Genomic DNA, 23,330 nt, shown 5'->3' with positions numbered 1-23,330 from the left:
CTGGAAATGGGTGGCAAAGAGCAAGCAGATACCTAGAGTTGAATGGTACATTTTCAAGATTTTCAAGATCCTTGTGAATGAAGTGTTTGAAGTGCTAACAAAAATACATGAAAATACAATCCGGAAGAACATGGGGATGGAAGTGGGGGAGTGGACTTGAAGTCTTTGTCTCCTAGCTGTGCCACACTCCAGAGTTTGGCTTCGCTTGTGTAAGTTTATGGTGCAATTCCTTTTCCAAGTAGGATGGAACTTCAGTATTCTGAGGTTACCCTCAAGTGGTTCTTGAATTAATTCCTCTGTCCTGCATGGATAACAAGAAAAATCTATCCTGGTCGTGCATTTTAGAGTCAAGAATATCGAGGAGTGCTGCTGTCAATAAATGACTTCACTGAACTTTTTTGTGTATGGTATTCATCCAGTTTGAGAGAAATTAAAAAAAAATCCTTCAAGTGGACACTATTTAAATTTGGGGGCATGGGATTTTCTGCAATTAACTAGATTGCTATGGTAGGCCAATATATTAAGCTCAGGCAGTTTTGTTGCTAATTACACACAACTTCTCTGGAGTATCGAATATTCAGATCCATTTTATGAATATGGTAGAGAGAATAACAACTGTAAAACAAAGCACTGTGCATGTAAGTGACTGTTAGCGTGTATTTCAGAAGGGATAAATGCTCACCATATGGTACAATTACTGTGTCCAAGTTTTCAAATTAGCTTCTCTCATCCTCCTTATTACTGTCTTTAAAAAGAGAGGAAAAAAACCCAACATGATTTATCTACTCTGCAGCAGAACTCTTGACGCAAAACAGCAGCCCAGTTCTGTCCAGTTTTTTTTTCCTAGCATAATAGAGGCTGTCGGACTTTTTTATACTAATTACTGTGTGAGCCTCAGATGAACCCCCTTCAATTCACAGGGCTTTGTTAAGGGAGGAGCTGTCAATGTGTCTGCCCGTTTGCAGCTGTGCTGTGGCTTTAGCTTGCTTAACATTATGCTGCTTTTTAGACTTGACAGAAGGGATTTTTTTTTTTTTTTTTTTTTTTTTTTTTATTAAGGCAAAGCAGCCTTGTAGCGAAATGGTTTAAGCAGCTGCATTGTGGGGAAGCACAAAGAAGTTATTATTGTGTCTGTTTAGGGGGGTCGGATGGAGGGGGGAGATATTCGGCTGCTGTTGATGCCGATTGTTGACTTGCCATCTGCCAGATAGGGAGAAGAAAAAAATGACAGCTCCAGCAGGGTGTTCAAGAGGTTGTTTGGAGAGACGCATAAACATGTGCAGATGTCGAACTGAATAATGGCAAGAACTTGAGACGGTTTATGATGCTGCTGTTGTGTGTGCATATACAGAATGAATGTATGTGGAGATTTGGTTAGAAGGAGGGTACATATTAATTATCATTGTCCCCACCGCCTCCTTTACTTCTGTTAATTAGTTCAGGAGTTTAATATCTTCCTTCTCTCCATTGTTTGTTCCTAAAAAGAGCCTTTTCTTTCAGCAGAGAAAACTTTTGATTTCTCCATGTGGTGGATTAAAAAAAAAGAAAAAAAGTCTTGATAAATTTGGTACTTGCGGAAGTAGAATAACTAACGCAGTTATTTCAGTCTTAGACATGTGCAGGACAGGTGCTACACAAGTTCTTACATAGCTTTGTCTACCTCAGGACTGATGCATTGCATGCCCCTGCTATTGCATCCTGAGCTTTTCTTATGCAGAAAGTGCCAATTGGTGATTGTCTGCTATTGTATAATAGGCAAGTAAATGCTGAGGGTTAGAATGAGATTAGCAACTAATTTTCTCTTTCACTTGATTTTATTTTCAGTTCTTTCTCCAAAGGCAAGTAGCCGGTCAGGCATAACTTGTGTATTTTCCTGTTTGATGGTTCCACATAAAATAAAACAAAATTTGGGTCACTGTTTTCTTCTTCTAAAATCCTTTCTTATTTCTTGTTTGGTGATTTCTACTCAATATGTGTTTCCAGGTTAATGTGAAAAAATGTGAAAATCGATACAAACGTAGATGGAAATTAAACTTGCCCATAAAGGCCAAAGGACAGCATTATTTGATCCAGGTGATCTCTTATTTTAAGGATATAAAAGGAATTTTTTTTTTTTTTCCCCATAAATGCTATGTGCAAATTCAGCACTCTGATACCTGCATTGAACTGAGAAGTGGGAAATGAAATTGTGGTTGAGGAGCGCTGTGGCTGCAGATTGTAAACTTGTCTTCCTTAATCATGATATCATCAATCACCAGTGCGTATCATGAATTGTTGGTTAGTCACAGCATGACTTAAATATTATTTGAGTGAAACTAACCACCGTTTACTCTGAATGTGTGAAAAAAGCAAACTTCTTGCTGTCCTTTGTCTTAGGTTTAATATGCATCAGGTTTGTAGATCACTGATGACAATAACTACACGTGGAACAGTTGTTGTCAACTTTTGTCATCATCTTGGCTGAGCAGAAAAAGTCAATTCTGGATTATGTCTTCAACTGAAAATTCAGGTGTGACTGCCTCCTACTCAAGTAGGATTTCTGCATCTGGGTCTAGGCACAGGTCAGCAGCACTGCAGTTGGTGAACTGCTTTTTGCCTTCTAGTTGAGTTGTCGGATCTTCTACAGAACTGTTGCATTTGCCTTTATGTGTCATGGCTGAGGTGAAGCCTGAAGTTCTGTGGGCAATGTTGTTTATCATAATGTCATGCATCCAAAGAGTTTCCAAGTAGATACTGAAGTGTACAGTGGTAACAAAACTGTTCTTTCAGCTCAAGCAGTTTGAGGGGTATTTCTGTGTGTCTTAAATTAATTGTTTGCAAATGATGTGGACTAAATGGTGAAGTGAAAAGGTTCATTTTAGTGGTGTGATTGAGGGGAAAAAAAATGTCAGGTGAATGTTTGTGCTACTTTTTGGGCATCTGACAAGGGCTTGGGCTAGGCACATATCTAGTGAAAAGCATAATGTTTAGAGGAGATATTCTGAAATTGTTGAGATATGCCAGTTGTTAAAGTGAGACATTTTGCTTTGCAAAAACATGTTAGCAAGTATACCTGTTTTAAGAGTGGAAAGACAAAATTTCTGACAGCACATTAATCTGTTGAAGAAACTCAGCTCGATGATAATGCCACTGTCAAACTTTATCATGTTCTTTTTTGCAAACAGTGGAAAGTTTAAGATTTCTTGTGTAAGCTAGAGTTGTCAATTTAATGCAAAAAATTGTAAGTAAAGAATACTGAGATGATGTTTAATTCCACCTAGCTATGTGTAAAAATCATGTACATTTTATCTTTTAATATATATATTTTCACCTATGCACGTATTAAATCAAAGCTGCTGTAGCTGAGCGTATTTTTGGTGTAATTTGTAGATGAATATTTGTATACTTGTCTTACTCTTGAAGTATTTACAAAATCTAAGAAAAGTTATTTTTGTCTACTAATAACTGAGGGGAAAAAAAGGAAAGTTGCATATTTTCAGTTATGTACCACTTGATGGTGATAGTCCTACCTAAGAAATAATAAATATTTGCTAGTATTGAGAACTTGCAATTTTATACCAATTAAAAAATCCAATGAGACAATACTTAATTTTTTTTTTTTTTTTTTTTTTTTTCTGTTACTATAAATGCATCTCAGTTCTATTAAAAACTGGAAAACTGCTCTAAGAAGCAACTAATGTAGCATTTTGGGCTTGGGTATTATAAAGCTGTAAGCAAGAGAGAAATGTGTAAAATGGACACGGTGTCCCTAAATGTTTCTAGGATGTTGACCTTGGTTTTCCATTCCTGAACAGCAGACATTTAGAAAATATTGATCTCCTTTGTTGTTCACGGATGTTGATGTAATCCAGTACTGTGCTATTCCAGACAGCATGTGCTAATATCCACTTCTCTTTAATTTATTTGTTGTTCTAATTCTTATCCTTTAAGAATGGAGGGGAAGTGAGAGTGATGTTGAAACTGGCAGATTTTTCTTCCTGTTGGCTCAAAGTGGACATTGTAAAGGTCAATTCTCAATTTGTCAGGATGTCAGATAACTTCATATTTCTGGTACAATTTTTTAAAAGGACAAAATCTTCTGCATACTAAAATTGAGCATGCATTGTCAACATTTATTTTCCAGGAGATGCCAGAACACATCAATAATTTTTGATGCCCGTTTTGAAAACTGCATTGTCATTTGCATAGTGGCATGTCTATCTATTACTGAGTATTTTCCTCTAAATTTTTATATATTTTAAGTAAAAAATTATTGATGCAATGGGAAAGCTTTGAATGAACAACAGAAGCTGAAGCAGAGTTGCATTTATACAGGATAGAACACTGACTCACTCCAGTAATTCTAATGAGAAGATGAGGGTGAGTGGTGATGTAAGCCCTAACAAACCCCTCACTCAAACACTTGTAGGTTGCATTCAAAGCCTGAGAGGAACCATACCCTGCAATAGAAGAAGAGAGGCTTGTCCCATTGAGAGCGTGGTTCTTCCTGCAGCTGTAGATTTAGAGAAGCATGCTGAGACCATGGACAGTTGCTTGATGGCTTCACCCTTGTGAGATTCCACCTCTGCTTGGAACTTGTCTGCTTTACCTGTGGCAGCTTTTGGTTTTGAGCACAACCTGCTGCTGCTTAAGAAAAAATAGACCTCTTGTTTGTTGCTGTTCAGTGCTCCTTGGCCGCCATGAGGGAGAGGGTTGTCCCAGCTTTCTTCTTCTCTTGCTCAGCTGAGTAATTTTTGGGGTGTGTTCCTGAGCCTGCTTGCTCTGCAAAATCTGCAAAATCTGAACATCCGTGTAGTTTTCACTGCTCTCTGACCACGTGGCTGTGAAAAGCAGAACACGCAATCTTCTTAACTACATTGGGCTGCTGCGATGTCATGAGAAAGTTCAGGCGTCCTCAGGTGTTGCCTATCTTAGCAAGGCATTCTGCTTATACAACTACCTTGTGTTTGGAAACCGTTCCCCAGTTTGCGGGAGGTGTCATGGAAGCTTAGCTGTGGTATAGGCTGATGCCCACACACAGCTTGAAATGTTTCCCATTCCATCCTTGTGCCTGAAAAAATTCATTTGTCTAACTTAAGTACAGATGTGCTTAAAATGTCATTTAACGTTACTGGGAGCTGCGGGAAAACAGTATTAAATAAGTAATCACTGTCTCACAGTGTAAGAGACAGAATCAAAGACTTAGTTCCAAATTCCTCTTTTCTTTGCAGTGCTGGAAAATTTTTAGGAGGGAGTACATAATAAAAATAGTTTTTCAAATGCTAAAGCGTGTTGGGTTAAACTGTGTGATTTAATGTTTTTGATGTGCAGTAAGATTTTGTTAAAGCTTTTTGCACAATGTTACATATTGTGCCATATTGGAGAACTTATAATGAATCATGAGGACAGGTATATTTTTTGAAGAAGCATTTCTTTTTTACAGTAGCTTTGAACTGTATTGCATATTTATTGTCATGAAATCACAGGTAAGTAAATATTAAACAGGAGTGTTTTACATGTGCTGGTGTCTACTGACTTAGTCACACAGCCTGCTGCTGCTTTTAATCGTGTGTTAGGTAACACTGCCCTCAGAGGGCCAAGGTAAGTAAATTCAATCTCAAAACCACTGGCACTGCTTCTGGTATTTCACTTGACCCAGCATTTATTAAGGTTGTTCCTTTTAAAGAAGACCTGCGTATGTGTATGATTAATTATATTTTTTATAATTTTGTTTAATGTTCTTAAACATTCAGTTTGTTCGTAGCTATTAATTAAATGCTAGTACAGGGGAACTACACTCTGATTTAATGCAGAGGTGCCTCTAAACAAACAACAAGAAAAAAGCCAACACAGTGAGGAGAACGGTATTTGTGTATTATCTTTGTTAAAGCTGCTGTAGTAAATTGATGACACAGACAAGAGGCAGATTTTTTTTTGTGTTCTCTACTTGGAGGGTTTTTTTTTCCCCCCCTTCCCTTAAATCTCACTTATGTCTGTGTGGCAGCTGTTGCTTCTTTTAAGCAAGCAAGTTTTTGAACTCAGGTTTCTGTTGCTTATCAGCACTGTATGTTAGACATTTCCTTCACACCTCTAAAACCATTTACATATTAAAAAATGTAGATGTTTTGCAAAAGTTCTCTTTTAAAGCTTGCTTATTTTTATTAATAATAAGATTAATTCATCACTGAAAAAGTTTTTAAGAATTTCTAAGCTTCCATGTACTCAGGGTTACAAATGGATGAGACTGAAAATAGCAACCATTGAATCTGAGGTGAAGTGTGTGTTTGAAGAGATGCTTTGAGTCCTGAGGTGAAATGAAGCAATTACGAACTCGTAGTGATGTGCTTATCCAGCATGGGTGTGGTGAACACTCATGTGATTTCCTAGATAACTCTTCTTTGTGGGATCTTCAGTACGATTAAAACTACAGACATTGCATTTCTAGAATAAACGTGTTTTCTGAAACATGAAGGCTGGATTCTTGTGACTGTCAAAGGCAAACAATTTATTAAGGTTGCAGTTGGCAAGTATAGAGCTGGCCAAAAGGGTCGTGTTCTAAACACACCTTCATTAAGTGTTATTTGTTACTGTTGTTATCCAGTGTATTATTAAATACAACATGAATTAAAGAGTTGCATTTGATGAGTGTGGATTTTGCATGAAGATTAGATTGTATTTTCATGTGTGTCAAGAGTGCTGTGCCATCATATTTCCTATTTGGAGTGTGTTCTACCATAGTTACTAAAAAAAGCATGCCCTCACAACCCAAAACAGGTTCTCAGTTTGTATTTTGTTTATTATGTGCATGCATTTATTGTCTGTGTATCTGAGATGCATACTCTACTGCTACTTTTCTCAAGCAGCTTTAAAAACTGACTGGAATTAAAGATGAGTATGAATTACTCTGCTTTCTTTGCTGCAGTGGTTGAAATTAGAGGCCTCTTCTTACAGTCTAATAAACATACTCTAAGAAAACATGGTTTTCAACTTACAAGGGTGTAAATTTAAGCAAAATAATAATTTAGCTTACATTAACTCAGCAGGAAGTCGGGTACAAACTGATTAATTCTCTATGGTGGATCCAGTGCTTTTTCAAGTGCTACAGCTATGTGTCATTAAGTTGTCAGGATGTCTTGGGTTTTGGTTAGCCTATGTGGACTTCTCCTTTCTCATAGAATTTCTTTTTTACTTGAGTTACTGAATTGCCAAATGTAGACTGGAGTTTCTTCTCCCTTCTCTCTTCTCCTTTCTCTCTTCCCCCCTTCCCCATTCCCCTTTTTTTTCTTTTTATTTCTTTTCTTTTTCCTTTTTCCCTTTTTCCCCTTCTTGCTTCTTGCTTCTTCCTTCTTCCTTCTTCCTTTTCCCTTTTCACACTCCCATTTTCTCTTTCTCTTGCTCTTTCTCTTTCTTTCCCTTTTCTTCCCCTTCTCCTTCACTTTCCCTTAAGTATTTGGGAAGCAAATACCGCAAACATACTTAGAGTAATTGAATACTGCTTATACTATAAAATATTTTAGTTTGGTTTGTTTTATATAGGGCTGGTAAGTTAGAAGTCACACTAACTTGTTTTTTCTTTCCCAGTACTCAGCTGTGTTTTGCTATTCTTTTTGTGTGTAGAGGATATATCTTTTAAAGCAATTCAGTAAACATATCTATTAAGAAGTATCGAATAAAATGTTTTTCTGTCCTTAAGCAGATTGTATAGAAGGAATTCAGTTATAAGAGGGCACCTAGACTTTATCCTGAGTTGTCATTAAACCAGTTAAGCAGTTAAGTGAACTGCTCACTGATATTACTGTTTATTTTATTCTTCAAAAGCGTTCACCCATTTGTTAATTAAGTTATAAAATAAATAAAGAGCAGATGATAATCTTGCATCGCCTTGCTGTGCTCACATCCACTGTTTGGTCTCCACCAATGTTCAACAAGTGTCAATGAATGTCAGTGGATGCAATTTTTTTCGCATGGAGGAATTCAGTTTCACACCTTTACTTTGTATGCATTGCTGTGTCAGATGCCATTTCATCAGACTGACTCTCTGCTGCCATCTGTCACATGGCAATTAAATGGAATTAAATGGTAATGGAAGATTGGAGCATTGGTGGGAAGATTCAGCCTCTATTGCCATACCACCAACATCTGCCTCTCACGTTGTGAACCAACAGAGTAAAATAGAAGGTGTTACTTTTGGATCTGCCATTGTAAGCTGTGCATCCTGTGTCTTGCTATAGTTTGCAGGGCAGAGACAGAAATACAGCAGTGCTCATGGACGATCTGGCATTACGTGCCATTCAGTATTGATATCTTCACTCTTCAGAGAAGTACTTGGAAGTACTTGTCATACTCCTCTAATGGTTTTTCTCTAAGCAAGATGTTGACTGCAAAACTGATTAGATGACCAAAAATCTATTCAGTTTTCTCATTCAGAGACTTTGAGTACCTAGTAGAAGTTAAGTGCAACATGAAATGTTGCCTTAAGAAGAGAAGGGAATAAGTGTCTCTACGGGCAGCTGCTGAAATGATCTCTTTTTTTTTATAATAAGTTTGATTCCAGACAGTGTCTATGTTAATAGTAGGAGTTAGTAGTAGTTTCTGTTTATTTCCTGAGGTGACTGATTAGCGTTCTTACCCTATCATCCCTAACTCTTGGAGAGTCTGCTTACCTCTTTGCAGCTTGTTCCTTATGGAAAGGAAGGAAACTTTGAATGGCTGACCTGGCTTGGCTGTACTTTTGTTCTGTCCTTATTGGATGCTGCCCTTGAGCAAGTTTTCTGTTGTTTTAGCTGCCTCCTTCCCAGTGAATGCACCTTCCAGGGAAGCCTAAAGTCTTTGTAGTTTTTAAACCAACAGGCACTGTCTATCATAGCAGTCTCCTGGAAACAAGTAGTATATGAGAACCTTATGTAAGATTCATTATGAACTTTTCAACGTTAAGAAAGGCACTAGAAAGCTAATATTTTTTAAACTCATATTGGGTGATATGATGTGTATGGCTTCAACTCTTTGATCCGGGCATATTTCTGCAATTTTTTTTTTATAGGAGATATTTGAAACATTCTTAAGAATCATTCCTTTAGTTAGGCCTATATTTATTATTTTCAATTATTCAGCAAACATAATTAAAGAAGCATCTGTATGTTTTCATGTAACGATACAGTTTTTCACTGTTATTGGTGTTAATGTTACATTTCTTTTCTCAAGGTTTTTTTTTTTTTTTTTTTTTTTTTTTTTTTGTTTTTTGTTTTTTGTTAATTTGAGGTCAGATTTTCCCGATGTGAAATCATTTCAGACCAGCTGTGTCAGTGTAGATGTTTCCAACTGATCTAGCACGGAGACTTGAGGTAGGAAGTTCCGAATCTAGACAAGTGTATCTGGTGCTTAAACCCCTCCCCCTTTTTTTTTTTTTTTTTTTTTTGTGGTCAAATGAAGTAACATTCTGAGCTGTTTCAATTTTTTTTCTACTTACATGAAAATGGAAAATCTCTTGATAACAACACAAGGCAGGTGCCCTGTTATCTGGAGCTAGAAGTTTTGTTGCCAGAAGTTTTGCTGAAGTTTTGAGGGCCAGAAAACATAGACTGGCTTCTAACAGAACAATCTCAGGGTCAGATGAATGTCATCTCTTCTAACTTCTGAATTGTCTAAAAGGTAAAGTTAACGGATGAGTTACAAAACACTTCTCAAGGATTGGGTTTAGCCAAGGGCCAGTGCAGCCCCTGTTCTATAGTAAATTTAGTAAATTCTGAGCATTTTTCAAACTGAGAGATTGAAATAATTTTTCAGTTTCAGCCTTACTGAACTTGAAATTGTGTTTTTTAAGGTTAATACAAGTAGGTCATGATTCTTATTTCACAGTGACACTTTGATATAATCTTAAGAGATTCAGAGCAGTATTTTAGCATGAAGTTTACAAGTGTGTAATAAGTGTAATAAGTGTAATTACTTTTGAGGAAATTTGGAAATTTTGTATTGGTACATACACTTTTTAAAATATTATCTTGTGCAATGATTAAACAGTATCTCATTTAAAATCTTAGTTGGGAGTTGTGTGTACATTACTTGTTCTGCAAAGTTGATAGAAGTCGAAGATGGGGAAAGATGGGCTAGTCTAAATGCACCTGTACACACCTGAGTAGTACACATGAGTACAATTACTGATGAGGTTTTGATATGATGAAATATTGCAATTTAGAGATTTTTCACTCTTAAATAAAATTGTTTAAGCTACCAACTCTCTTCTGTCTTGTTCTTAATGTTTCGGTTCCTGAATACCTCATGGCTTGCAGAACCTTCCTTACCAACTTGAGTAGGGTGAAAGTGGAGATGGTGTGTTTATTGGTTGACTTATCTTGTAAAAGGTAACTGGATTGGATACCTTCAGTCTTCTTGCTGATAGTTTATATTTGAAATGAACTTAATGATTTTTGCTTTGGTTCAGCAGGGTGATTGTTCTACGTTGTAGTAACTGACATTTACTTTTGTTATTGTAAGTGGAGCTGTAGTGCTTACTTTCACCTACACCAAATTTCAGACTGTTTACAGATACAAAAATGGGGGACTGGGAAGAGAATGGTGTAATGAAATTTCAGTGTACAGAATATAGTACAGTGCATGTAGCTTCTTATTACAGAGGCATCCTTCTACAGTCCAGGTTTTCAATTGCAATTATATTTTCTCTTCTGTTGGAGGAAGTTAGTTTCCTTTGTAAGTTGAAAACATCTGGAAAGATTTTGGTATAATTTTTGGTATAATAGATATTGATGATATGTTTTTTAATATCTGGTTGTTTTTTTTTTTTCCTCCACAGTACTAATGAACACATTTTTTTTCTCATTTAGGAGAATATATAAAAAACTGGCGGCCAAGATATTTCCTGCTAAAGACAGATGGTTCTTTCATAGGCTATAAGGAGAAGCCCCAGGATGTGGATCTGCCATATCCACTCAACAACTTTTCAGTGGCAAGTATGTATTTCCAGAATTTATTATTCTCTTAGCATACTGACAAAATATCTGCTACATTTTGCTGAATGCGTACTTTGGAATTTATTGATAACAGTGCAGGTTTGATGCCTTCTGTCAGGCTGGTACCCCCCAGTCTCGTGTCCGGCTCTACAAGATTCTCTTACAAACGGCATTAAAGATTTTATCATAAGTGGGTTATTTTTAAAATCTAAGTCCTCAATTTTTGTTTTTATTTTATTTCTATCTAAATTAGTAACAATAACATTTCATAAATGATTGTTGTAAGATGAAAATCCTTAGAAAGCTTACTTGTATTCATACCACTGCCCTTTTTATTTTTTGGTAGTATCTCTGAATTCACTTGAAAACTCAAATTAATTAGAAAATTATCTAGACTGTCAAATGGCACAAAATTGTGCTAAATTATTTTTCTCTTGGATAATCAGGTAATCAGCTCTCCAGCCTGGTTAGTCAGTAATTTTGAGCAATCAGATAATTTGCATATATTAGCAAAGCTATAAAGTATGAATCTGTTGGATAAAATAAAGACATTGTGCTTTTTTCTTTTTCAAAAATGTTTTTAGAAGACAAGTTAGTAGGTTTTTTTTGGGTTTTGAGATTGATAGAATATTTTTGAACAGAAATGAAAATATTTGTAGAGCTAAGCGAAGGAGAAAAAATCTCCGAGTGTAAGATTTGTGTATATTATGGCTATAAACTTCTGAAGGAATGAATATTAGAATATGTAACCAACTTCTTTCAAAGCGTGTTCAGTGTACTGCAATACAATAAATGGCACCGTTTAGTTTTAAAGGAGAATGTTGGAGCCACAAGAGCAGGTGTATGTAGGGAAAGAATTTCCTTTATTTGCATTACTGAAGGAATTAATCTTGGGCTCCAATCCTACAATTGGAGGAGAATAACCTTGCACATTCTGATGATGGTAGAAATCTTACAAATGATATTGAGTTTACAAGCCTTTGAATATTTGAGACTCATTTTACCTTGTTGCTATGCAGTGCTAAAAGCAGTGATGCCTTTAAGTTGTTCATGAGAGTTGGTAGACCTAGCACTGACCAACTCATAGGATGTTATTCTTTAGCCATTTCTCTGTATAACCCATTCATTTATAGCAGTTAGTAGTTTCCTAGATACTTCTTGACCTATGACCAAGGGAAAGAAAATCTGTAGAATTACAGCAGGTTTTTTTTTTGCCCTGCTTTACTGTGCTCTTCATTGCATATCTAGTCTTCCTTTTCCACTGCAGTGAGAAGGATGATCCAAACAGTAGTTCTGGCAAGTGAAGAAATAATTAACAATTAGTTCCAATGTTTTGATACTGGTGTTGAACTCTTTTTTTCTGATACCAAGAGGTCATCTTCTATAATGCTAAATTAGAGTGCTGCCCCTGAACTTTGTTTTGATGGGAATTGGGTAATTTTTTTTTGTTTCCAGAAACGACAGGAGTCCTTGCAAGTACTGTAGGTCAGATACTTAGACTGTGTAAGCTAAAGGAAGGAACTTGTAGTATTAATTAAAGAATTACAGTATTAGGAAAGGAGATGAGTTTTTCTGTTTTCTGGCTGGAGAAGCAGTGATTTAATAAGAAATAACTGCTGAGGAGAGCAAGAATAGCGAGAGCTTTTCCCTCACAAAAATAATCCCATAAAATTTTAGCAAAGTATCTATGTGGAGATTGCAATGTAGAAAGTAAAATGTTCTGGAATAAGATTTTTTTTTAAAATAAGATTCCAGTTTTTAACTTTAATTAAATATGTTGGATTTTATCTTGAATAAGAAGTACAGAATTATATAACGTGGAAGGGCTGAAAAGATAAGGCGAGAATAGTATTATACTCTGAATTGCAAAGGACTGCTTTTGGTCAGATATTTTATCTGTCTGACAATGAGATCATCAGTAGGGCAAACAAACAAACAAAACAACACTCTGTATGACTGAATTGGATCTCATCTGCAGTACCTGGTAAATCTCAACAACAGGCTTTATGGTCTGCAATCCCTGAGTTCCTGAGCTGCTGCAGTAGGTTTGCAGCCACAAACAGTGCAGCATATTTTTCCTGTAATAGTGAAGTACATTTTTCATAAATTACTAGCCAGGCAGATGGAGTGTGAGATCACTGTTAATACCATCTTGATTAGGTTGGCAGGGACTTAAAGATATGTCTTTATAGTCCTATCTTCACGTAATCTTTGTAGCTATCTGTAAAGTGAGAATGTGGTCTCGGTCCACATTGATAGACATCTTTGGCTCTTACTTACAGCTTGTTATTTAAGCAGAGAAGGCCAAGGCCATGGTATTATTTTTGTACTGTTTGAGTTGAACACTGGAAAGTTTGTACCTTTCTGCTTTGTATGATACTTGTTCTGTGGTTTAAAATTCTACACCCACCCTGTTGCACCAGTTATTTTGATCACACAGATATTTACCCAACAGAATGACTCCCTTCCACTCCTGCTACCAAGCTCAGAAGACTTTCCCAGATACAGTATCGTTTTCCGAATAGTTGCTGCCTGATTTCTTCCAAGAAAGATTTCTTCCAAGAAATACGGTCAAAATCCCACAGCTGAGCACTTTTCTCTCCCTGATCCTTTGTAGCCAGTGTATTCCCTTGTGAATCCTGTGAATGAGAGAAAGGCCTGAGAGGACAAAAATATTTTATAACCTGCTAACAGCGCTTCCAGTGCTGAATATTCCTTTATTAAGGCAGGGAAACCGTGTGGGACTGAAATGGCGGTGAGCGATCTCTTGCTGGATCGTAAGTATGCTAGGTGGAGTTGACCGGGGGGGTATGGTGGAGATGGGCTGGATAAAGTGGGAAGATTTGGTACTGGCCCATTGGTGGCTGTTCTTTGAGGCCCCCAGGCAGAGCCCTCACCTCCCCAGAGCAGCCTTCTGGTGCATGTGAGCACCAGTAGTGAGTGCTCTTTGCTGTGACTGCTGAGCTGCCAGAGCTTGTGGCAGGGTGAACAAATCTGTCTGATGATACCAGGTCATATGCTGGAATCACTTTGGTTTCTCTCCTACGGAGTTACTGTATTTTATACCATATAGAGTCCAATTCAGAGACTAGTTCAAAGTCAGCCTTAGCTCTTTTTAGGTACAGAGAAGCAGTTGCAAGTAATCAAGTTACTGGAGCTTCAAGAGACACTGTTGATTGACTGAGTCATGGTAATGGAGTGGGTGTGCATTCCTGCCCACCTCAAAATATGTTAATTTAAATTGTTTTTTGCTTAGACATTAATGCAGTCAGAACCAGTCTAAAAATATTTTTGATTCAATTGCTGTAACTTCTTGGTATAGGCAAAGGCCTATATTAGGCTTCTTTTGAAAAAAAAAAAAAACAACAGTACTCTGGATGTCCCCATGGCAGGATTTATACCCCTAGAGGTCCCAGAAAAGATCAGCATGATCTCACAACACTGTTTCTAAGTGGTCCAGCGCTGTTGAAGCAGAATCAATACTGCTTTGTGTATACCACCTTGGTCTGAGATGGGAAGAAGTGGTGGTTCTTTCCAATTCTGTTTAAGGAGCTTTTGTGGCTTTACTAATTAAAAAAAAAAAACTAAAACAAAAAACAAAACAAAACAAAAACTAAAAACAAATAACAACAACAAACAACAGCAACAACAACAAAAAAAACCACAAAAGAGAAACCACTGAAAGCCAGCACTAAAAAAAGTTCTCACACATGCAATGAGTATGCAAGTGATCATATAGCACATTTGGGTTGAGGTATCTGCATGAACTGGCCTTTTGCCTTCATTTTGATCTTCATGTGGAGAATAATTGGAAAGAGAAACATCCCTTTAGTGGTAGCCTTTGAACTTCGGCCAAAAATGATGTCACTTGGAATTTTTGTGGTATCTTGAAATATTTTACTTTCCAAGTACTCTGTGATACAGGTGAAATAAATTCAAGTTATTGCTAGAAGATACTTTCTACAAAATGCTTTTTCTTAATTTTATTTTTCTTCACTACAGAAATTATCACCGATGAACCCTGGCTACTCTGAATGTAAAATTTGTGCTACTTTTTACTAATCTGAATCTTTAAATTGGCCAGAGACAAGGTTTATTATTTTGGGGATTTAAGAATATAAAAAACAGAAAAATTGAAGTGTTTTCAGGGAATAATGAATAGGAAGAAATGAATAGAAAATACATATACATGTATATACCAACTTATCCATGAAGATACAGTGCCATTAGAAATGACTTTTTTCCAGGAACTCCACAGTTAACTTTTCAATGAGATTTGAATTTAAAATCCTAGGTGTTTTTGGTTGTCATAGCAGTAGATGACGTGAACACACAGATACACATCCAACTAGTTTCTTATAATTACAGCACAGATTTAAATCCAAAGTAATAACAGTACAATTGAATAAATAATATTCATTCAACGCTGCAAATAATTTTGGGGAGAAAAAAAGCACTGTGTATATAATTTGCTGAATACACAAATGTATCTATGGAAATTTAAACTCAAATCGAATGTGTTACCAGTGTTACTGTTGGATGTATGTATGTTTGTGTTTCTGGAAAACTGGACCAGTCAGTCGAGAATTGAGAGATTTACAAAATACCTTCTGAACTGTTTTTAGGTGGCATAGTTGGTATTCAGTCATTTGACTTAGAAGTTTGGATTCACTTGTTAGCTTGGGTCACGAATAAGGATGAGTTCCTCAGACTTATCCTTCAGTTTAACTGAGGTCACTCCAGAAGTATGCCTCCTGTTTATTTCTGTGGAAACAACAGTTACAAAGAGCATGATAGTACAGCAGCAAAATGGAACATTGGTGGGATGGTTCAACCTCTACTGCTGTGCCACCAACATGCGCCTCTGATGTCACAGGCCAACATTATAAAATAGGAGGCATTTCTTTTAGAGAAGCTCTTGGACAGTGCTTTCTCAGACACCCATTTACCATTCTGTAATCCCCAGCTATCTCTAAGTAGGGCCTGGTATAAGCATGGCAAGTTAAAAAGTATACTCTCAGGTCTTTCTATCCTGGTGTGATGCATTGATTTGCATAAATGAAATTGAGATGTTAGTATGTAAGAGAGAGGGATATGTTATGTTACTGTCTTCTGTGAAGACAAGAAAAACCTCAGGCAAAGCCTGGCAATACCATGTGGAGATCTCTCATTTTCATTCTCTCTCTTTGCTTGAAAGGGTGACTAGCAAACTAATTGTCATGATAGAAAGGCAAGGGCACTACTTCAGTATTTTTTGGAGTGCTGTAAATAAATGACTTCCCAGCATGGTGAAGTGCATCATGAATGGTCTTTTTCAGTTTCAAGGAAAGTAATCTTTTTTTTGGGGTGTTTATTATTCAGTCATATATGTTGTTGTTGTTATAGCATCAAAGCACATACAAGTTCGAGTCATGAGCCAAGCACCACAGGAGTGGGATTTCTACCCATACGGAACAAAAAGTCAGTTCCTGCTCCAAAATACTAAAATTCCAAATATAAAACAAGGGATAGCAGATGGATGCAAACAGATGGGGGGAGTATGATAAAACAATGAGGCAGTACTAGCCTATACTATAGACAGTGGTCTCAGCACATTAACAACTTATCTACTGTCCAGGTTAGATTTTTACTCTTTTTCTCCTTCTTGCTTCCTGTTTTTAAGACATCATGGTGAAGTAGATTTTTAAGGAGGATTTAAAGAAGAATTTGTTCACTAAAAAGAAAGAAATTATGAATGCTTTTCAGAAATGGAACACAGGGAGGATGAGTGATATGAATGATCATTTGGATACTGAATAAAGAGTGATAAAGAGGATGAGAGTAGGCTGTGGGGGTAGTCCATGTTGAAATCTTACTGCTTATGTGCTAAGGCTGTGTAGAAGATGGGGAGTGCAAAGAGAAGTGTGTTAAATCGAAGGAACAATGGGAAACAACTACCTCTGGAGCAGTTTGGAGGATGACATTTTTAGGAGAAAATTGCGTTTTTGGGGACCAAAGAAAGGATATTAAATTATTCACATACATTGTTATGTCACCAGTCTTGTTTTAATGGGTAATATTGCACATAAATAAAATGTAGTGAGAAAAGAGGAGACTTTAGGAGAGAGAGCCTTTTGGAAAGCCTCAGAGAAATAGGATGGTGTGTATAGATGTGTGGGAGAATCAGGAGAAGACAAATCTGAGAGGATGTGTGTGTATAAATATATATTTCTGTATATACATATACATGTAAAAGTCACAGCATTTCATATGTGAGCTAAAACATGCCTATCTGTGTCAGTGGTAAGTAAATTATATATTAATTCTGCTACTTTCCTAACACAAATCATTAGAGAAAACTGGATTCAGAATACATAGAGTAGCAGTAATGAAAAAAGGTCGTGTAAACGTATCTTAACATGAGAAAGAAAGCTAACTGGAGTAAGTACTAAAGCAAAGGTTGGGATAGTGAAGTGTTTATCTTCTGAAGGAAAGACTTAGAGGAAAATAAGAAATTAAAGATTAAATTGTAATGTAAATAGATAGCTAGATATACTAGATGTAAATATCTGCATATAAATATCTCCCTAGATAAGTAAAAATGCATATGCATTCTAAAAAATGCCATCAGCAGTTCAATACTATTTATTTTATATCATATGATAATCATAGGAAGTTTTTCTTTGTGCTGAAACACAGTTTGCATTAGAAATAATTTCTCACATATGCAACCTTCTGTTCATTTTTTGGTGAAATTTTTTATGGCTTTTTATATGTTTAACATTCTTGTCTGACTCTACCAACAAATTCTGCTGAAGATGAAAGCTTCCTTATATGAAATAGTAATACAATATTAGTATTCCTTCTTTGTTTTTCTTTTTTTAATGCTGAATTAGTGCATTTAGGAAAAGAACACTGGTGATTATATGGTTAAAGTTATAGAATTCAAACTTTAAACTTTTTAATAAAATCTGAACAGATGATCTGTGCTTTTTTTTTTTTTTTTTTTTTTTTTTTGGAACTGGCAGGTTTCAGGCCCTCTAATTGGCTTCCCAGCTTTGCAGAGTAATTACAGCTTCAAGCAAACTTTGTCATCTGTGGTTCAGAATGGTGTAAAGTAAACAGAACGTTTTGAAATACAGTTTGTAGTTAGAGCTGCTCAGGAGAGTTTAACTAGCATAACTATTTAATTTAGTACATTTTATTTGGAAAAGATAGCCTAACGTTTTAGAATTATCAGATTGTTTGTGGATATGGAGATAAAATTAACATCTGGTTACCCTCCTTTTTTAATTAAAAGAAAAAATCAATAATTGAGAAACTTGCATTGCATTCTTTATTCTGGTTCTATTTCATTTTTCCATTTCTTATACAGATCCAAAAATGGCCAACCAACTACTACAAAGTTGTTGGAACTGAGTTGTTGATTTCTGTAACTGATTTTGTATTGTGCTGCTTTGAACAAATGTTCTGCCTCAAGGCTTTGTATCCCCTCTAATATTAAGGGGGAAATTTTTCATGACTGATGTTTAATCCCAAGCAAAACAGAAAGCTTTAGGATTAAAACGTGTAATTCCAAGTTGTAGATGGCTAGCATACAAGAACACAAAGTTGAGTCTGTCTGTTTACTGGCTTACTCATCTTTTTTGAATGATAATTTAGACTTCCAACTGTTTGGAGTTGAGATTCAGCCCTTTAATTACATATGTTTATGTATAGTAGCAAACTCGAAGACATTATGGTAGAGTGTTCCCTCCTTTTGGTAATGACCCAACTATCACTCAAGCTTTCTGAGCCAGCTTTCAGTAGCCAGTTTCACTCATTCTTGTATGCTTTTGTAGTTTCCAAACTATTCTGTCTAAAACTACTACATTTTTTTTCCAGTAATTAGTAGAAAAATATTTTGGTAATTAGCAGTAAGTGTGTATTAGAGTACTTATTCATCTTAATAGATTTATTTATTTTCTTACCCTTAGGTGAAAGACATGCACAAACAAATTTTTATTCATGTTGCAGTCGTGGTAGGAATGTTGTTTATCCCGTACATTTGTATACAGCAGCCTGTGAAACATGTGAGTGACTAAATATCAGCAGACTTCAGTTACTTTTATGTACTTCAGCAGGCTGAGTAGCACACACCACTTTCAGAAATACACTAGTTCTCCCCTTCTTTTTTGTTTCAGTAATTGAGGACATTTATGAATTCACTTTTCCTTATAAAAGCAAATTATATATTTAGCCACATTTAATAGAATATTTCGAAAAGCTGTGTAAGCTTTGCTTGATATTATTTTTGAGTAGCATCCTTGTAACATATTCAAATGGCATTTTTTTAATGTTTCATTTCCTTTTTTATTTGCCACAGCATTTTTTATTATATTTAATTGATCTTGTTGTTCAGCTGTAATGAAAATCTGTGAGAGTTAAGGATTCTGTGATATTTCAGATCTTAGTATATGTATCCAGAGCTAAAGTAGTTGTTCTTATTAATGAGGCACACCATCACTTTGAGAAATCTCTGAAGAAAAATTAATATGTAGTGCCAGTAATATGTGTATAGCTTGGTACAGACTTACATGGATGAACATACAAACATACAAAAAAATATAGATAATATATTAATTATGCAAACTGGTCTTTTGACTAACAAGTTCTCTAGTTCTGTCTTGCAGTCTCTCCATTCTAGCTGCTATTTCTTGCTGCTGATCTTAATGAGCCTTCTATCCCCCTAGTGTTTGTTTTCCACACAAGTTGCAGTCTTTCTCCTTTGCCATTTATACTCTTTTGCCTTTATTCCCTGGCTTTTGTTCTGATGTCTCTTCTTTAAATTATTTTTGCTCTATGGATTCGATTTTACCTTAACTGGGTAGCTTCCTTTTTGTACTGTCTGAGGGTAGCAAGAGCCAATACAAACATAGGAGAAAGAGCTTTCTGTTCAGCAGATATGTGGATAGGAGATAGCTGTAGCCTCTGGATTACTGCACAGATTTTTAAGAATTTTATGGTTTAGTAAGTGTTATTGCAATTTTTTTTTTTACCAATCTCCCCTGCGCTCTTTCCTCTCATGCAGAGAAAAGAACAGATAGAATGGACAGTTGTTACATTTTCATAGGAATACTGGAAGGATATCAAAAGTCTTGGTTTGCCAAGTTTTAAGTCTTGTCTCCAAAATGTAGTATTTTCCAGCAGTGTGCAGCTTTAGGCAAACATCGAGCAAAGGAAGTTTCAGCCTATGTGATTGAAGTGTGATAGGATTAAAGGCGAGAGAATGGTTTAGTCAGGGGTAGGACCAGGTAATCCTAGAGCAGACATGCGTGCAGTCTCTTCTGTTATAAAAGTAGTCCTGTGCATTTCTTAAAGCTGCAGTTGAGAATTTTAAGAAAACAAATAGTGTATTCTTCCTAGAGCCCCCATCACTGTCGTTGTAACTTGGGCTTCAACTGTATGCCTGAGGAAAGGAGTTCCTTTGATCTCACAGTATTTGCACCCAGCTGTGACCCTACTATATATTCTAAGTAGCTTCACTTCATCAAGGTCCCTACATTCCCTTCATCTGCTTTTGTCCTTGGTTCTCTTCCACCTTTTGTGTGAAGTTCCCTCTTCCTGTGTCCATCCTACTGTAACACTTTCCTTTAAAAAGCAAAACAAAACAAAACATGTCACCTTGTGCTACAGTTCTTAAATTAAGTTCTTAAATCACAAAGAACCCTCTGATGTCAGAACTTCCCTGTGTCTGTTGAGGATGCAGCACAAGTAAGTCTGATAATGCTTGATAACAGTCAAAGGCCACTTCTGAGATAGTGTTCTTTAGATCTTCAGGTATGCAAATTAATACCTTGAGCAAAGGCATTAAGCTTGTTATACATTAGTAATATAAAAGAGAATTGCTTTATTGTATTTTCAGTTTGTATCTGCATTTCAGAAGGTCTGCTGTGAGTATGCCATTTGTACAATTAACACAACAGGTGTAAGAGGGAAAAGTGAAACAGGCTAGCAGGCACCAAAGTAATGTCGAGTATTTAGAAATTCACTTGAGCTGATGCAGTTCCTTAGACAATATTTAAAACATATTTCTGTAAAATTATCGGTGATAGTTGAGGTGTCAGGACTCTGAATTTGTGGAAAAAAAAGCCAAGATAAAGTACTTCTGTGAAAGAACAAACTGCCTTGAAAAGTGGTACAAGCCATATAACATGACCTCTGTAAAATGCTGACATTATCTTGAGTAAATAAAATGTATTTCTCCAAGAATGAAGGGCAAGGTTTTATGTTAAGTTATAGTCAATGCCATCAACTTCATCAGGGAAAGGTGTGGACTAGCTGGTAGGTTGGAGCTCTATAAAAAGAAAGTTACAGTTGGTCCTAGATGAACAGGAAATCATTTGCTGTTTTCATCATTGATTGATTTTGTTTACTGGAGTCACTTTATATCACATTCTTGTTGAATTACCAGAACCCGGGCTATGATGTTTGTGTTAGATTTATGGTAGCTGCAGGAAAGCAAATCACTCTTTTGACAAAGTAACCTTAACTTCACAAAATAAGTAAATAAATAAATAAAATCATGTTTGCACAAATAAAAAAAATTAGTTGGTCAGTGTAGGTCAGTGTTTTGCATCATACAAATGTAATGTTTTAGTGTAGTGTGCAATGTTGTAAAATCTAACATCAAACATCAAGTCTTATCAAACCACTGAATTAACAGTGTTGTGCTCTTGTGGCAGAGGAATTGAAGATTGTCTGCTGTGTGTCTGGATTTCTGTGTCAGGAAAGATCTGGGATATGAAAGCACAACCTGTGAGCAACCTGTGACTGGCTTAATTGATTTAGACCAGGGAAGACTGAAGAGAGACAAAATAGTCTTCAGATGTCTAAAAGAAATAGCTGCTTGAAGAAGAGAATAAATTGGTTGGAAGGACAAGAAACAATGCTAAAATTATTTCCTAAAATGCTTGGAAAAATTAGTTTGCTTGCAGAGATTTGAAATTACTATTTTGGGGAATTGTAGGAAGTGCTTAAAGAAATATTTGAGGGAAACAGCCTAAATAGGCCTGTTTCTGCCTTGGAGTGCTAAGAACAACAAGCCGGCTTCCTGGGGCAGCCCCAGTGGGCATGTGAGTGGTAATTCTATGTTTAATAATCAGACTGATTTCAGCATCTGAATTCTCCCAGATAGGATATTTTACAATAAATCTAATCGTGAGGTGATGGTACCCTTGTAATTGCGGCATGATTACCATTGAAGGAAAAACATCATACTCCTGCCAGGTACAGATGGAAAACTGTGCCTTTGGCTACTGCTGTTACCTTGCCCTACTGGAGCAATCTGGGATATAATATTCTCACCCTTGTAATAGACCTAATTTGCAAATGGAGATGACATTTTGTATGGGGAACAGTACAAGTTCCATCAATACCTCTGACTTATTTCTTCTACCTTATGTTCAAGCCCATGGTTATATTGGTGTTCTATATTTTCTTTTATGTGCTGACTAGGTATATATAAACTATATATATCTTATCTAAGTAATTTGAGTTTCACACATTACCTGGAAAACATAAAGAGTGAAATATAATGTATTTCTCTAGAATGTCAGCTAATGAAAACAGAGCGACCAAAGCCAAACACATTTATTATCAGATGTCTTCAATGGACCACTGTCATAGAGAGGACATTTCACGTAGACACTCCGGAGGAACGGTGAGAATGTTATTTTTGTTTCTTTTTCAGTATTGGTTATGCACAATTTTCGACAGTCTCAGCTGGGATTGCTCAGTAGTCAGTATGCAGAATTCTGACATTCCAAGCACTTCTGAACAGTTATTTGAACAATTTATAAGTCAGCTTCTGTAAAATATAATCTGAGCTCATATCTAGTCTGCGAACTGCTTGCAAGTGGGATGAGTATGTTCAAATAAGCCAAAACTATGTCATGACATGTCTCCAAAGTGTTAAAATTTGAATAGAAGCCTGCTTTGGAGCTTTTTTCAGCTTTACTGTCTTAGATTTTCCTTTTAGTCTTCTTAATGTGTTCTTTTTGGCACAGAAAGCAATATGTTTGTTATAATTTGTTTTATGGTGTTTATTAGCTTTTCTTCTTTCAGTAAACATAAACACCCTCTCAAGAATTAACTTTTTTAAAGCACAAGTACGTATGGGAGATATGGGATGGCGTATCTCACTAAAATATTCCATTCTGTTTTTCTGGTTAGATGTACTGTATCTTCCCACTGAATGCACCTGTCCTCTTGAGGTCAATACTATGATTTGGCTTTATTCATAGAATCACAGATTGGCTTAGGTTGGAGAGGACCATGAAGATCACTTAGTTCCAACTCTCCTGCAGTGGTCAGGGATGCCAACTAGTAGGTCATGCTATTCAGGATCCCACTCTACCAGGCTTTGAA

The 23,330-nt window shown here is 36.2% G+C and overlaps 1 protein-coding gene across 2 annotated transcripts in view; it reads left to right on the top strand.

Moving 5' to 3' along the window:
• AKT3 (AKT serine/threonine kinase 3) overlaps window positions 1–23,330 on the top strand; it is a 152,928-nt gene that overhangs the window by 67,605 nt on the left and 61,993 nt on the right. For both annotated transcript variants that reach the window (XM_042862199.1, XM_042862198.1), the window contains exons 3-4: window positions 10,818–10,943; window positions 22,512–22,623. In XM_042862199.1, the coding sequence (XP_042718133.1) occupies window positions 10,818–10,943; window positions 22,512–22,623 (238 nt within the window). The remainder of the gene's footprint in view (window positions 1–10,817; window positions 10,944–22,511; window positions 22,624–23,330) is intronic.

Source organism: Lagopus leucura, unplaced genomic scaffold (genome assembly GCF_019238085.1).
Source record: "Lagopus leucura isolate 7727_CA_CO unplaced genomic scaffold, USGS_WTPT01 Super-Scaffold_73, whole genome shotgun sequence".
NCBI classification, from domain to species: Eukaryota; Metazoa; Chordata; class Aves; order Galliformes; family Phasianidae; genus Lagopus; species Lagopus leucura.
This window is presented reverse-complemented; position numbering and strand designations above follow the sequence as displayed.